The 15620-nt window shown below is 41.6% G+C and overlaps 1 protein-coding gene across 3 annotated transcripts in view; it reads right to left on the bottom strand.

Moving 5' to 3' along the window:
* snupn (snurportin 1) overlaps positions 1 to 15620 on the bottom strand; it is a 49138-nt gene that overhangs the window by 9772 nt on the left and 23746 nt on the right. For all 3 annotated transcript variants that reach the window (XM_059946063.1, XM_059946064.1, XM_059946065.1), the window contains 4 exons: positions 14429 to 14533; positions 12296 to 12392; positions 6885 to 6982; positions 5914 to 5994 (listed from right to left, as the gene is read on the bottom strand). In XM_059946063.1, coding sequence (XP_059802046.1) covers positions 5914 to 5994; positions 6885 to 6982; positions 12296 to 12392; positions 14429 to 14533 — 381 coding nt within the window. The remainder of the gene's footprint in view (positions 1 to 5913; positions 5995 to 6884; positions 6983 to 12295; positions 12393 to 14428; positions 14534 to 15620) is intronic.

Here is a 15620-nt window from a genome sequence, read left to right as displayed (position 1 = left end):
AGCAACGTATGTTTCTTGTTTTATATGCATAGAAAGGTAAAATATGTACTATATACTAAGAAAAACATTTGACTAACTGACGCTAAATAATACAGGATGTATCTGTTCCGACTTCAAACCCAACTTAAAGACGGACTCAGGACCAGAACTTGTTCATAACCCAGGGACTGCCTGTACTTTTAAATCATCTCTAGATTACTTACAATACCTAATATAATAGTATTATATTAGGTATTGTAAGTAACAGTATTATACTATTATAGTATAATAGTATTACTTATAATACCTAATAGTTGTTATACTGTATTGTTTAGGGAATAATGACAAGAAAAAATAGTCTGTACATGCTCAAACAATGAGTGCTGGAGAAAGAACTTCCTGGTTTTCCCGATCCACAGTTGGTTGAATCCGCGCATGCGGAATCCGTGGATAAGGAGGGCCGGCTATACTGCCAAAAAGTCTCATCCAACCATAAGACCTTTTTCCACATCTTTACGGTATCTTCTAAGTGAAGCTTTGCAAAGTCTTTATGGGCAAGGATATGTTTCTTTTAGTGGTACGTGTGGGACATCAACCAGGCAACACCATCCCTACTGTAAAGTATGGTGGAGGTAGCATCATGCGATGGGGATGCTTTCTCAGCAGTAAAGACTGGAGATCTGGCACGATTGATGGGAAGATGAATGCTGCTAGAATGAATGCATCAAGATCCTGAATAAAAAGCTGTTAGACTCTGCCAGAATGCTTAAACTGGAGAGGAAGATTGTCTTTCAGCAGGACAACGATCCAAAGCATACTGCCAGAGCAACCATGGAGTGGCTTCAAATGAAGAAAGTTGATGCCTTTGAGTGGCCCAGTCAGAGTCCTGACTTTAACCAATCGAACATCTCTGGCTCGACTTCAAGATTGCTGTTCACTGCGGCTCTCCAACTAACCAGGCACAGCTTGTGCAACTTTGCAGAGAGGAATGGACAAATCTTGTTCCATCATGTTGTACAAAGCTAATAGAGACTTATCCATAAAGATTACTGGCTGTAAATACCTGCAAGAGGTGGTTCAACTAAGTACTGAAAAAGTGGGATGAATACTTTTGAACTGCTGATATTTCAGTTTTTGAGTTTATACTTTTTCATGCTTGACAATTTTCCCTGTTTGTTTGGGCTCTACTTTAAAAAAGGAACATGTGAAGCATATATAAAAATTCTCAGTCAAATTGAACAAAATTCCTGGTTGTAATACTCATTAATGTGAGCAAAGGGTTGAGGGAGTATGGAATCCATTTTCAAGGCACTGAACACACCACCGACAGGGAACACACAGAAGAATCCTCTGCTGATGAAGCCAATGTCTCAGCAGATGAACCAATGAATGGTTTATCAAGAGAAGTCTTCTGCCCTCCACATCAGCTAAACAGAGAGAGAAGCAGACCCTACCTCCTGTGGCGGTCCACAAGGGTGCACTGACTGCTGCCAAGCGGGATAGACATTTCACCATTTTTCTCAGTTTACCTCAATTATTCCTTTCCTCTGTGATTTCCATCCATGGGAATGGGGGGGGGGGAGGGGATGCACTATATCAGATCAATTGAACGCATGAGGAGGTGTTGCATGCACAAGCGACTGATCAATTGCACAGTGAATCAATTGGGCCTCCCACACACAGAGGACTCTCCTTTGGGCATGGGCTTTCGAGACTGCACGTCCTTTCTCCCGGCCAGCCCGGTTCATAGCTCCCGCACTGTAAGTTGCCCAGCGTATACCAGTACTAATGTAACTCAGTAATAATGTTTAATTATAATACTCAGTTGTAGTTCTTGCTTAGCAAAAATATAACACTTTCCTTGTCAGATTCCATCACCTACAGCCCTTTGTTGCCTCCACCTTTGTCGTTAATTCCACTTTCCCTCCATATCTGGTTCTAACTATCACTTCCCAGCTCTTGCTCCACTCTTCCCCTTTTCATACTACCCACTTCAGTCCAGATGAAGGGTCTTGGCCCGAATCATCAATGGTCCATTTCTCTCCACAGATGCTGCCCGACTTGCTAAGTTCCTCCAGCTTATTCTTTGTTACCCTACACTGCAGGTCACTCCAGTGCTGATGGAGGAGATGATTTCACCACCTCACTAACCCAGGCCAACTGACCCATGACAGCAGACCTTGAACAGAACAGGGAACAAAGACACAGCCTCTGAGCTGAATGATTTCCAAATGAGCTGTTGGGAAGCCAAGTTCCAATTGAATGAAGGAGTGCTCAATTCTTTCTAAAGGAGTATTTATCACACATTGATGATGATATTTGACATGCACATTCCTCAGCAGCTGACGATAACACCCCGTGATTAAGATGCAATGTCGGAGAGAAAGTGAGAGAACTGCAGAGGGTATTCTGCCATGTTCTGGTCAAGTAAGTGAGCTACTCAGTGAAAACATTTCCCAAATCATTTCAGAATGCCTCACCACAAATGAAGCACTTTTATGGTTACTGATCTGATACAACATTGAGTTAAACAAGACAGCATGATGACCACTTACTGTGCATGTCTGAGAGCCGATAATCACGATCACAAGTAAGTGCAGACTCAGCCAGCTCCATCACGGGGAATCCTTGCCATCAAGAACAACTTCACAAGATGGCATCCATCATTAACGACCCTCACCATCCGGGACATGGTTCACGATACTATCATCAGGGTGCCTGAAGACCCTCATTCAACGGTTTAAGAACAGCTTCTTCCCCTCTGCCGTCAGATTTCTGAATGGTCCAGAAACCAACAAACACTACCTCATTCTCCACCTTTTGCACTACTCATTTTTGTAACATAATAACTTTTTATGTCTTGCACTGTACTGCTGCAAAATAACAAATTTCATAGCATGTATGAATGATAATAAACCTGATTCCGAAAGTATTTGGAGTGATGGCTGTTGAAATACATATTGTATTCCCTTTAGCCATTTGGTTCTTGAACAAAACTGCACAAAACTAATCAAGAAGGAGGAGTTCATCTCCTCTTTCCCTTTATTCCCAAGTCCACGGTCCTCTCTTATTAGATTCCTTCTTCTTCAGCCCTTTACCTCTTCTACCTATCACCTCCCAGCTTCTTACATCATCCCCCTCCCCCCAGCCACCCACCTCCCCCCTTTCCTGGCTTCACGTATCACCTGCCAGATTGTACTCTTTGCCCACCTTCTTATTCCGGCTTCTGTCCCATTCCTTTCCAGTCCTAATGAAGGGGCTCAGTCTGAAATGTAGATTGTTTATTCCCTTCCACAGATGCTGCCTGACCTGCTGAATTCCTCCACGTTTTGTGGGTGTTACTCAAGATTGCCAGCATCTGCAAAATCTCTTATGCCTCCAGTATAGCAACACTATAACCATTTGGCATTGTGTTTTTTTTTGTTCTAATTGGGTCGTTTCTTGCATAATTTATGTTGATAGTTTGTACTTTACGTGTGCTGTGTGATGCTATGTGCCTGTGATGCTGCTGCATGTAAGAATTTCTTGGCACCGTTGCAAACATGTGGATACGACAATACACTTCATCTCGACAGTGAGAAGCAAGGGGGCTTTAATCTGCATCAGATCACAGACAGCAAATGTTCTCTCCACGTTCTGCAACTGAAATTCACAACAGTCTCAGCATACAGCTGCTCACAGACACAGCTTGAAGCTGGATACGTCGATTATCAGTACTGAACAGCCCTTCTCTTCTGTAAAGCATCCAGCCACAGATTAGAATTGGGAAATTTTTTTGCTTTAAAACCTGGAGTGTGAGTTCAGACCGGTACCTTGGTGTGTTTCAGGGACACAATCACACAGCGAGCTCAGGAAGGGCTGTGAGGGGCAACTTTGCAGTACCAGAAAAATAAATCAGGGAAGCTGCAGAAGTGGAAGAAACATTCCTGAAACCTCTCCAACATCAGTCACTGTTTGGAAATATTCTTTTGAGCCAGAGGATGTCTAAGAGCCAGGGCAGTAAAGGGTGAATAACGGAACAGGAGGGAAATACAGAAGTTCCACCCACAACCATATAACCATAAATGAGCATGTTACTTCCAAGGCCCAAAACTCATGGAACAATGCAGCAAACAATCATTAATTCTCCAGATAATGTAAGAAAATATTGACCCAGGTTTTATCTGTCTCAAAAATTTCCCCATGACAGGAATAAGAACAATGATTTTTGACCCAAGAGGCAGTTTAATGTAGCTGCAGAAATCCTTACACCATCAATCAAAGCCAGCAAGCGTTCGGAAAAACTTACTCGCAGTTCAGGTCAATGAAAGTCCATGCCCAAAGCAACAACTAGATCGAAGACTCAGCTAGGTAGGGCAGGAACTCACTGTAAACCGTGTGTGTCCTACTGAGAGACATCAGTCAGTGCACAAGGACTGGGGGTGGGAGGGGAGGGCAAAATATTTACCAGAGCCAAAGTCAGTCACTATCAGCTGCCTCTCAGAATCAAATACATAAATACCCAAGATTTATTTCATGTTAGAAACAAACCTTGTTTACATTTTTTAATGTAATTGCTTCTCCAAGTGAAATAATAAGTAGGATTCCAAGTGGAAGGGAAAAAAATAGCCAGATTCATGACAGATTTAAAATGTAATTTATTTCTTTCCCTTTAAACTCAAAACGTAGGGTCGCATTCCATATCCTACCGTTTACTTAAAATGCATTGGGGATCATGTTCTAAGTGTTCTCCCTGGCTATATGGAAAGGCAGGGCAAGTTCTTGCTGATTTTAAGCATTACAAGTTCAGACAGGTGACATAAGACATGTCAGCTGGAAAAGTAGACTTCTTGCAGCTACTTAGTAGACATATCACCAATTCAGAAGACCAAAAGTGCATGGCCTCACCAGGAGGGAGATGCAGCAGAGGAGTAGGAAATCCTGTTGCAGTTACGCACACCTTCAGCAAGTGCTGAAGGCTTAACTTTATGCAGGATATCTCATTTAATCATCAGAGCCTTGGAATTATCTGGAATGCATCCACATCAAGCCCAATATACACTTATGTTTAGAGGTCGAAACTGATCACTTCTCACAAACAAGTTTCCAGCAGGTCCCAAAACCAACAGAGGATCATTTCTTCACTGCTGTAGCCCAACTCCTTTGAAATAAAAGGCAAGTTCCATTATCAATTTAGATATCTATGTTTTTCATTGCTCCCTGGCTAAACAAAACCAGTATGGAACTACATCATCTCCAATAATTACACCATGCAAGTATAGGAAGCCTAGGCAGAAGGTCGCTCAATGCTTTCTCAGCAGATCTAATCTTCCAACAAACAAAGCCACCTGTACCTCATTAAGATGATTACTTACAAACCCAATACCATCAAGGACATCTTCAAAAGACAGCATTCATTCATGAAGACCCCTCACCATCTGGGATATCCGGGACAAGCCCGCTTCTCATTACTATCATCAGGGAGGAGGTACAGGAGACTGAAGATGCACACTCAATGTTTTAGGAACAGCTTCTTTTCTTCTGCCATCAGATTTCTGAACAATTCATGAACCCATGAATACCACCTCACTATTCATCTTTGTTTATTTCTTATTGTAATTTAAAAGTAATTTTTTAAGCCTTGCACTATACTGTTGGCACAACAACAACAAATTTCATGTCACAAGTCAGTGATAATAAACCTGTTTCTGATTGCCCCATGGAAAGTTTTGACTAAGACTGCAGAACTTTTACCATTATGGATTTGTGACTTAATCAGTACAAAGTTATTTTATAATGAGATTGTTCCAGGCCAGTGGTGCAAAGAGACTGCGATGTACTACACTGTGCCCGGAAATAACTGACATTAGTTTATTACAGACCACCACACAAGTAAATAAACCATCCATGCTTAACAGAATATGCAAACCTTGCTACTCAAGAAAGTGAACTTACTGGATTCTGAGTCGCTATCGCTGACAGCTTCTCACCTTCCTCCTGCAATTTTGATTGAAGCCAGAAAAATCTGAATTCTGTCTGTTTTTAAACAGAAAACCCATTAGGGAAGTTGAATCACTAGAATTTATGTTATCACATGATCACATTATCAGATTCCAAAATTAGTTTTTGAACAGTCAGTTTCTTTCCCCTGAATACTTGTGTCAAATTTATAGGTCAAAGTCCCTAAATAACCAAAGCAAAGCTTTTAGTGATGTTGATTGAGATATATTGGCCAGAACTCCAGGATAACTTCCCTGCTTGTGGTGGAATAGTGTCATGGGAACTTAATGACATCTCCAGCACACTCATATTTGTCATGCCAAATCTCTTCCAATGCTCATTTGTGCTGGAGTTCCAAACAACGGCCTTCTAACTCAGAATTGAAGCCTTAAATTAATGGAGCCAAGCTCCAAATCCAACAAATTAATGACAAAAAAATTTGTTTGCAAGCACTCTCACTTTTAATTATAGCCTCATCTACATCTAAGTTTCATCCATCATTTAAGATCCCCACCATCTGGGCCATGCCATCTTCTCACAGCCATCATTAAGCAGCAGATACAAAAGCCTGAAGTCCACACCACTGGGTTCAAGAACAGTTGCTTCCCCTCAACCATTTTGTTCTTGAACCAACTCGCAAAACTCTAATTATCACAGTTTAGCATTGTGTAGAATTTGTTTAATTTATGTGTTTTTTTTATGCATGTTGCTTACATGATGCTTTATTTGTGGTGCTGCTTCAAGGAAGTTTTTCATTGCACATGTGCATTCATGTACTTTTCCATCTGATAATAAACTTGACTTTGAACAGTGATTCCTGAACAAATTCTGAGAACTTCAGATCAATAATGCATGAATTTCTACAAAAAAGGTATTACTTTGCACATTGAGAGCAAATGCTTTAAGTTTTGTGTCTTCATACAGACCTGACAATCATAGACAGGATGGCCTCTCCAACACATCACGTCCAACACAAAGAATGTTCTCTCCACATCACTATAAATACAGTCCAGAATGGTGTAATCTGAAGAAAGGAGATGCAAAAATTAGAGCAAAAAATATATGAAAACAGTCAAAACCATTCAATTACAAGTCTCTTAAATCAATTACTTCAATCCAGGGTACACGTAAAGCTCAAACTACGAGACCTAACCATCAAGGACACCCAGGGGTTTAATTTTCCTACTTAACCAAAGTCAAATGTGTTTACAAAGTGAAGAGCTGCCTGTTTCAGGTAAAGTCAGATCTCCATGCTGTCCAATCTGCTGATTACAACTTGATTAAGTGTGTTTTCAATAATCTTGTAATCCGGGACTCAAATGCAAAAAATTAGAGGCAGCCAAATAGTCATAAAACACAGAAACAAGCCCTTTCGCCTGATCAGTCCAAGATTCCCATGTAAGTTAGTCTCTTTTGCTCACATCTGATCCATATCCTTCTAAACCTTTCTTATTCATGTACCTATTCATGATCCTTTTTATATGTTGCTAACACACCTGCCTCAACCTAACTTTAAAAAAACTATAGTTACCTAAATCATCACAACTACATCCAGTGGAAAAGACGTGCCTAGAAAAATCTTAAGATTTGTTTTGACGAACTTAGAATTGAGTATGTAACTTGTAGGTTAGATCAAGGAACACCAGTGTATATAGTGTGTGCCTGGATTTTCAATACATTAAGAAGTCACACAAAATAAAAGCATGATAAGTAAATGGTAAATTAACATATTTATAAACAACTTAACATTTTAGAAGTATATAGTCATCCAAAATTACATAAGTTAATGAGTCATTCTCATGTTGGTAATCTGATATTAGTAGGTTACCATAAGGATCACCACGTCTCAGCTGTTTATTATCTCATTTACAGCTTGGATGATAGGACGGTGATATGTATCCAAGTTTGCCTCCAATAACAGTAGCCCTAATACAAAGAGACTGCAAAGGCACATCAGCAGATTGCGGGAGTGCGCCAATTCCATGCTGTATATATCAGTTTATATTAGCCTACATCCACACTAGGCCAGATAATTTTGAAAACGCTGGTTTTGCATAAAAACGATAGGTATCCATGCCAAGCGTTTTTGAAAATACCTCCGTCCACTAAATTAAAATGGATATTTGGGCGAATCTCCTCCTACTGGGCATGCACAGGACATATCTACAGAAAACAAGCGACATGTTTGAGGTCGAATCTTGCCAAGCATTTGTCCAGTTACAGACTAGAACAGGGGTGGGCAAACTTTTTGACTTGAAGGCCACAAAGGGTTCTAAAATTTGACAGCGGGGCCGGACCAGGAGCAGATGGACGGAGTGTTTTGGTAATACACCTCATAAGAGAAAACAAAATATCATGGGATATGTAGAAAACATGTGCTTTAATTTCAATTGAAAATGAACAAATGCATTACAACAAAATATCTGTCTTTGAAGTCCCATGGTATTTAGCTATTTATTGAAATGACTTTTAAAACACTGAAAATTAAATGAATAAAATACAGCTTTTTTTAATAGTAACAGTTATTATTTTAAAGCACTGAAAATTCTGTTATCCTTCAAGATATTATCATCATCACTCTCCTCCTGTCTTTATTTCAAAAACAGTAGGAGATGCAGGTCTACTTGTCCTGCTCCTTCTTATTCAATTGTCCCCTGTGCCAAAACTCAACAACGACCCGCACAATGACAGAACAGTGAGAGCGCGCCAGTATGCGGAGCTCTGTGCTCGCAAATCCCCGCAGGCTATCTCCCTTAGCCGGAACGCTGGCTAATTGTGAGCCGGTTCGGATGTGCCAGGAAATGGGTCGCCACAAGGTCACAAAGTAAAGCGCAAATGTGGAGTAATACGCTGCACCTCAACAAAGGTCAATGTATATAGAGTGCGTTATCTATTGGGAAAACGCCAGAACTGCTGGGAAAAAACGTTAACAAGGTTATTAATATAATTTCATCAAGTTCTGCGGGCCGGATTAAAAAGCTTAACGGGCCGCATATGGCCCGCGGGCCGTAGTTTGCCCATGCCTAGACTAGAAAAACTTAAAATGAAATTGCCAAACGACGGACAGCTGCTGGCTCTCGCGCAGGAGGACTTAAAACTAAAAAAAAATACTGGAGCGTCTGGAGGAAACCGACAGGGAGTTCACAGGCAGTATGACCCAGCTTGAAAAACTGACTAACTCTGTTGCATTAATAAAGCACCTTGTTAAATGTATAAAACATGTCTGCATCAGTGTTATCTTGTATTTCCATACAATGTTACATTAGGCTGTTACACATCTATTGTCAGAGAAGTACTTGCATAAATAGGTAAACCACCTTCATACAATCAAGGACAGAAAACAGGGCAAAGTGAGTATACTTATTTATTCAGTAAGTTATGGGTCAAAGTAATTGTTGAGTGCATTTCTAAATCTTCTGGCTTCAGTCTCGTTGCCGTCTGTTCTAAAATTGTGTGGGGGGTTGATTCAAGAAAACAATGAAATGCCGCCATCTGTTCCGGCACGTCATGACAGTGTTTCAGTGTGGACGGAGAGTCAAAACGAAGGCCACATCCACACTACACTGGATAAATCTGTAACCAAAGCTTTCTCTCGTTTTTACCCTCCGTCCACACTAAAACGGCGTTGTCGTCCCCCAAAACCGAAACTTTTCAGAAACGCTCTCCAGGGTGTGTAATTTTGAAAACACCACTTGGCTTCTGTGGATGGGGTAACCAGAGAAATCTAAAAACGCTGTCATGACATGCCGGAACAGATGGTGATGGCAGTGCGCCATTTCATTGTTTTCTTGAACACAACCTAACAATTTCAGAACAGACGGCAACGAGACTGAAGCCAGAGAGTTAGAAATGTACTCACCAAACACTTTGACCCATAACTTACTGAATAAATAAGTATACTCACTTTGCCCTGTTTTCTGTCCTTGCTCGTATGAAGGTGGTTTACCTATTTTTGCAAGTACTTCTCTGACAATAGATGTGTAACAGCCTAATGTAACATTGTATGGAAATACAAGATAATACTGATGCAGACATGTTTTATACATTTAACAAGGGGCTTTATTAATGCAACGGAGTTCGTCAGTTTTTCAATGTTCGTCGTCAGCCGGGTCATACTGTCTGTAAACTCCCTGTCAGTTGCCTCCATATACTCCACTATCTTTTTTTTACTTTTAAGTCCTCCTGCGCGACAGCCAACAGCTGTCTGTGTTTAAGTTTTTCTAGTCTGTAACTGCACAAGTGAGCACTTTCACGGTGAGATTCAACACCAAACATGTCGCTAGTTTTTGGGAGATGTGTCCTGCGCATGTGCAGTTGGAGAAGATTCGCTGAAATATCCATTTTAATGTGGACAGAGATATTTTTTAAAACGCATAGTGTGGATGCCTATCGTTTTTACGCAAAACCGGCGTTTTCAAAATTATCCAGTCTAGTGTGGATGTAGCCGAAGAGAAAAAGCTTCAGTTACAGATTTATCTGGTCTAGTGTGGACGTAGCCTTAGAGTAGGTTCAGGGAGTGGGGGGGGGGGGGGGGGGGGCAGGGGAGTTCTTCTGTTCCCATTCTTATTTGTGTTTGTTACCTTTTAAATTACCAAACCACCCCAGACTACAATAAGTAGCACCAACACCAGCTTAGGAGGAGCTTAGGAAAGACAATGGCACCTAACCACGACGCCTTTGTTTGCATCATCGGAAACAGCTCTATTTCCATCTTTAATATCTCTATTTTTCACTTCCAGGGTTCTAACCCAGAGTTACACACTGGCTCTTGGGGTTTCACAACTGGCCGTTGTTCGACATGCCAAGGATGCGGCCTAGGAGATTAGCTCACCTTTGGAGTTCCAGGATCTCTTGGCTCTGGAGACGGATGGACCGAAGGTCAGTGTCCCAGCAGGAAATCAGTGTGTCATGGGAGACAGAAGATCTCTCGCTGTGTGCCCAGAGACCCAAGATCTTTGGGCACAGAGCTCGGAAAAAGCGACACAACAGACTTTTAACATCGTAAATCAGCTAATTGTTTGTTACATCTCCCCTCTCGCTGTGAAATGGAGACACCTCTTTTTTCCTTATCAAAGAGAGAGACAGCCTGTGGTATGTCGAATACGAGGTGAACTATTCTAGGGGTACTGTGTCTTTGCTGCACACTTGACCGCTTGGTGGTGGGACTTATTTTTGCTGGTGGAGTGGGGGGTATTGTTGCTTTGGTGCTGTTTACGCATGGGAGGGGAGAGCTGGGGGGCTTTAGGGTTCAAAGATTTAACTGTCATTCATTCTTTGGCAGCACTCCTCTGTTTTCGTGGATGGTTGCAAAGAAAAACTATTTCAGAATATATATTGTACACATTTCTCTGACATTAAATGTACCTTTGAACCAAGACTGTTCTTCCAATGGGGACAGGACTGCTCTGAAAGCTTGCAAGTAAAACATTATTCACTCTAGTCAGTAAGTAGACTGCCAGATGGTTTCACAATGGCAAAAGGACAAAAAGAAAAGGTTCTTAAAAAAAAGATGAGTGTAGAGCAGGCAGGGAAAGTGCCAAAATCAGGATCATCAAAACATTTAAAAAATGAAGCAGCAAAGGAAGTATAAAGAACACGTAGATGATAGTACAGTGTAGCACAGTACAGGCCCTTTGGCCCACAAATGCTATGCCAACTTTTAACCCAAGATCAATCTAACCCTTCCTTCCTAGAAAGCCCTTTTTTTTCATGTGCCTATCTAAATTGAACCCAAAGAAACTCAACTCTGCTCTTAGTCTCTATGTTCTGATGAAGGGCTTTTGAGTTGAAACATTAGCTCAGATTACATTCCTGCACAGGCAGCCTACTGAGAATTTCCAGCATTTTCTGATTTTAGAGTCATATAGCAATACAGTACAGATACAGAGCCTTTGGCCCAATGACTCCACTTTGACCATGGTGCCCACCCAGCTAGTCCCAATTTCCTACATTTTGTCCATGACTCTCTCTGTCCCACTCCTCCAAGTGCTTCTTGAATGATATTAGTTTACCTGCTTCAACCACTTCTACCAGCTACTCTTTCTCCAAAACTATCTTAGAACACAGAATTATGGTCATTTGTCTCAAAATGTTCTCTCACTGTCATCTCAGTCACTTGCTCTACTAACTAAGGTGTTTTGAGGAAAGGCAAGGAAAAGGCAGTTAGGCATGTGACCCCTTCAGATTGTAAATCCTCTGGTCACATGGGTTGAATGCAGTCATCCCAAAGTTAAAATTATGATGCGGTGTCTGACCTTACTACGCCAGCACGTTGTTTAACCGTTACCTTTCTACAACTTGCAGAAAGTTAATAAACAAATGATTGACATATCGTTACCTTTGCCTATGGCAGAGTTGTGCCGATTCCCACCAGGGAGAAGTGAAGGAAACCTATTCACACAGAATCCACTACGTGTGTATGCGGCTGTGCTCCCCTGAACAAAACAGATTGGAGATAAAAAAAAACATTAACAACTTAATCAGCCTTGTTCCCAGCTCTAGTGTTGAAAGGTCTGACTTCTAAATAATGCCACTTCTAGATATCACCAAACAACTTCCCACTGAATGGTTAGCAGGTGCCCTCCCATCAAAGTTAAACCAAAACCTCAAGCAACGCAGCAGTAACTGTGCTGGATGACTATATAGAATGAAGACTGACATAGTTCTCTGGGAGGAATGGTCCCTGGTCCAGTTCCCTCTTCCACTCTTTCCCATGTCTCCCTCCTCCAGTTCTATAGTATATAATACCTATTCTCAGAAGACAACGTAGGAAGTACTCAATTCTATCAAAGATCCTTTGAAGAGGACAAAATAAGGTTCATTAGAATGGCTCAAGTGTTGACACAGTTGTATGAATTTAAATGCATGATACATTGTCTTACATGCTTTTGACTTTTATTATCAAAACATTTTCCTTGTAGTAACTTGCTTATGGTGTCTCTAATCGATTTCTTTGCACTTTACCTCTTATATCTATAATTTCTGTCTTAGGAAATTTTCATTTAAAACACTGTGTAAAGTTTCACTTTCCCAAAGTGCTTTAACATCATGTAGTATTTGTCCTTGTGACTAAGAGCCATCTATGATCTATCTCCCAATCTTTTGTTTTTCTAACCCCAAATTCAATCTTACACATAGCCCTTCATTTTCACTGCTCTTATCTACAAACCTATTCACTCTGAAGCACTGCATCACCATTCTCTTATTCCCACTGAATCTACCCCCATTCTCTCCCTCTCCTCTGCTTCTCATGTACCTTCACACCCCTTGGTGTCAGAAATGATAGATGGAGTTTAATCCTGATAAGTGCAAGGTGATGTATTTTGCAAGCATTATTGAGGTTAGGATATACATCATGAACACTAAGGTCCAAAGGAATTATAAGGAACAGAGGAAACCTGAATCCTCTAAAAAGCTTTGAAGGTAGATAATGTGGTTGAGAAGGCATATGGGTTACTGGCTTCATTTGTCAGGGCACTGACTACAAAGGTAGGGAGATTACGCTCCAACTCTATAAAAATTGGTCAGATCTCAGCCAGACTAGTCTGTGCAGTGCTGTTCATTATATGAAGGGTGAGATAGCACTGGAGAGGGTGCAGATGAGATTCACCAGAATGTTCCCTGGGTGTGCGCAGTTCAGCTGACACTGGAGAGGCAGGGTCATTTTTCCTGGAGCAGAAGAGGTTAAGAAGGTACATAACTAAGGTGTATAAAATTATGAAGGGTGTAGCAGGAAACTCAGCAGTAGATAAAACTAGGAGACATAAATGTAGGGTCAGCAGCAGGAGACTAAAAGAATCTCAGGGGACTCTTTTTCACCCTGAAAGTGGAATAGATTGCTGAAAGAGTGGTGAAAGCAGTTAAGTATCCAAAGCAGTATTTGAATTGATGAGGCAGAGAAGACTAGGGGAATATGAGACTAGCATAGATGGGTGCCCATCAGTCAGCATGGATGTGATGGGCCAAATGGCCCATTTCTAAGTTGTATGACTCTGACTATATTTCTCCCTGTCGCTTCCCATCCTCTCTTTCACTCTCATACCCTTCCCCCCCCCACCAACCCCATCCCTTTTCCCTCACAACCGCAGACATCATAACTGGTAACCCATGCTGGTCAACACATGAAAAAGTGCCAGAAAATGGGGTTTGATTCCCACAGCTGTCTGTGAAGAGCTTGTACATTCTCCCTGTGACTGTGTGTGTTTCCTCTGGCTGCTCTGGTTTCCTCTCACATTCCAGATGTTCTGTTACGGTTAGGTTTACTAAGCTGTGGGTATTCTATGTTGGCACCGAACACATGGTGACACTCCTGGACTACCACCAACACATCCTCGGCTGTGTTGGCTGTTGACGCGAAAGACGCATTTCACTGTAAGTTTCAATGCACAGGTGACAAAGAAAAGCATATCTTTAAATCTTTAATCTTCAGAGGGTCATCTATCCATAGGGCTGGGAAAATGCCAACACTTACTTTGGAAGCGATGATGAGAGTCCTTTTGCCAACGGGACAGACCACTAGGAGCCATTCTTCGGCAAGGTCAGCTGGTACATCCACCAGCCATTCAGACAGCATCAGCTGCAGGAGCGAGAGGGAGACAGGTCGATCACAGACAATTCCTTTATGTGTGTACTACTACAAATTGTCCTCCAGCACTCTCCAAACACTATTTCATAAGAATAATTGGAATTTTTTTTGAGTGGTGAGGAAGGACAGAGTGAATGTAAGAAAAATGGAGGGTTATGGGCTATGTGGGAGGGAAGGATTAGATTGATTATGAAGTAGATTCATGCAGGCCAGCACAACATTGTCAACCAAAGGGCCAATACTGCAGTATGCTGTTCTACGTTGCATGTTCTAAAGTGCAGGCAGTTACTGAACTGCTGTGGCTTAACAGAGCACCAAGCCAAGGAATTTAATGGTCCATGAATGACTTTTCACAGGAGGCAAGCTTGAGGAATGGGAAGAGTTGCAAGTTCAGGCTAATGACCTGAAGTGTGAATTCTCTCTCGGAGCCCATGCTGCTGAATATTTCCACCATTTGTCATTTTTATATCAGAGTCCACAAGGGTTTCTTCCAGGAAAATACTATCTGAGATCCATATTTCAGATGTTCAGTCATCCTGAAGTAGTCCGAATTATGTAGAGATTTTAAGTATTCCACACACAATCATTTGATTTTCTGAATGCAGATGCTGAAAGTCCAAGGCAACACAGATAAAATGCTGGAGGAAGTCAGCATCCTGCCCTGTGAAACCCCCCCAACAACTAAACAAAACAAACATTCCCTCACCACACCAACCTGCCAAGTGTTCACTCCTTCCAAGTCTATGCTCTTTAGCAACCCGTCCAGTGCGGCTCAGTGGATGACACTTTCACTCATAAAGCAGAAGGCTTGATTCCCAGGTCAAAGGTCCCAGCCAAACTTCCAGTGCAATTCTGAGGGTGTGCTGCTGATGCTTTTTGGACAAGCTGCAATACAAAGGCTCTGCCTGCACTCTCCAATTGAAGCAGGTTGAGTAACAGCTCCATTTCCCCTGAATTCCCTCCTGCATCAAGTCAGTATTTACTCCACAACCATTGAAACACTCATTGTTTGTCTCTCCACGGATGCTGCCTGACCTAATGAGCACTCCCACACTTTCCATTTCAGTCACGGTCTGAT

Source organism: Hypanus sabinus, chromosome 21 (assembly GCF_030144855.1).
Source record: "Hypanus sabinus isolate sHypSab1 chromosome 21, sHypSab1.hap1, whole genome shotgun sequence".
NCBI classification, from domain to species: domain Eukaryota; kingdom Metazoa; phylum Chordata; class Chondrichthyes; order Myliobatiformes; family Dasyatidae; genus Hypanus; species Hypanus sabinus.
The sequence above is the reverse complement of the archived record's forward strand: the minus strand, read 5'-3'. Positions and strand labels throughout refer to the sequence as shown.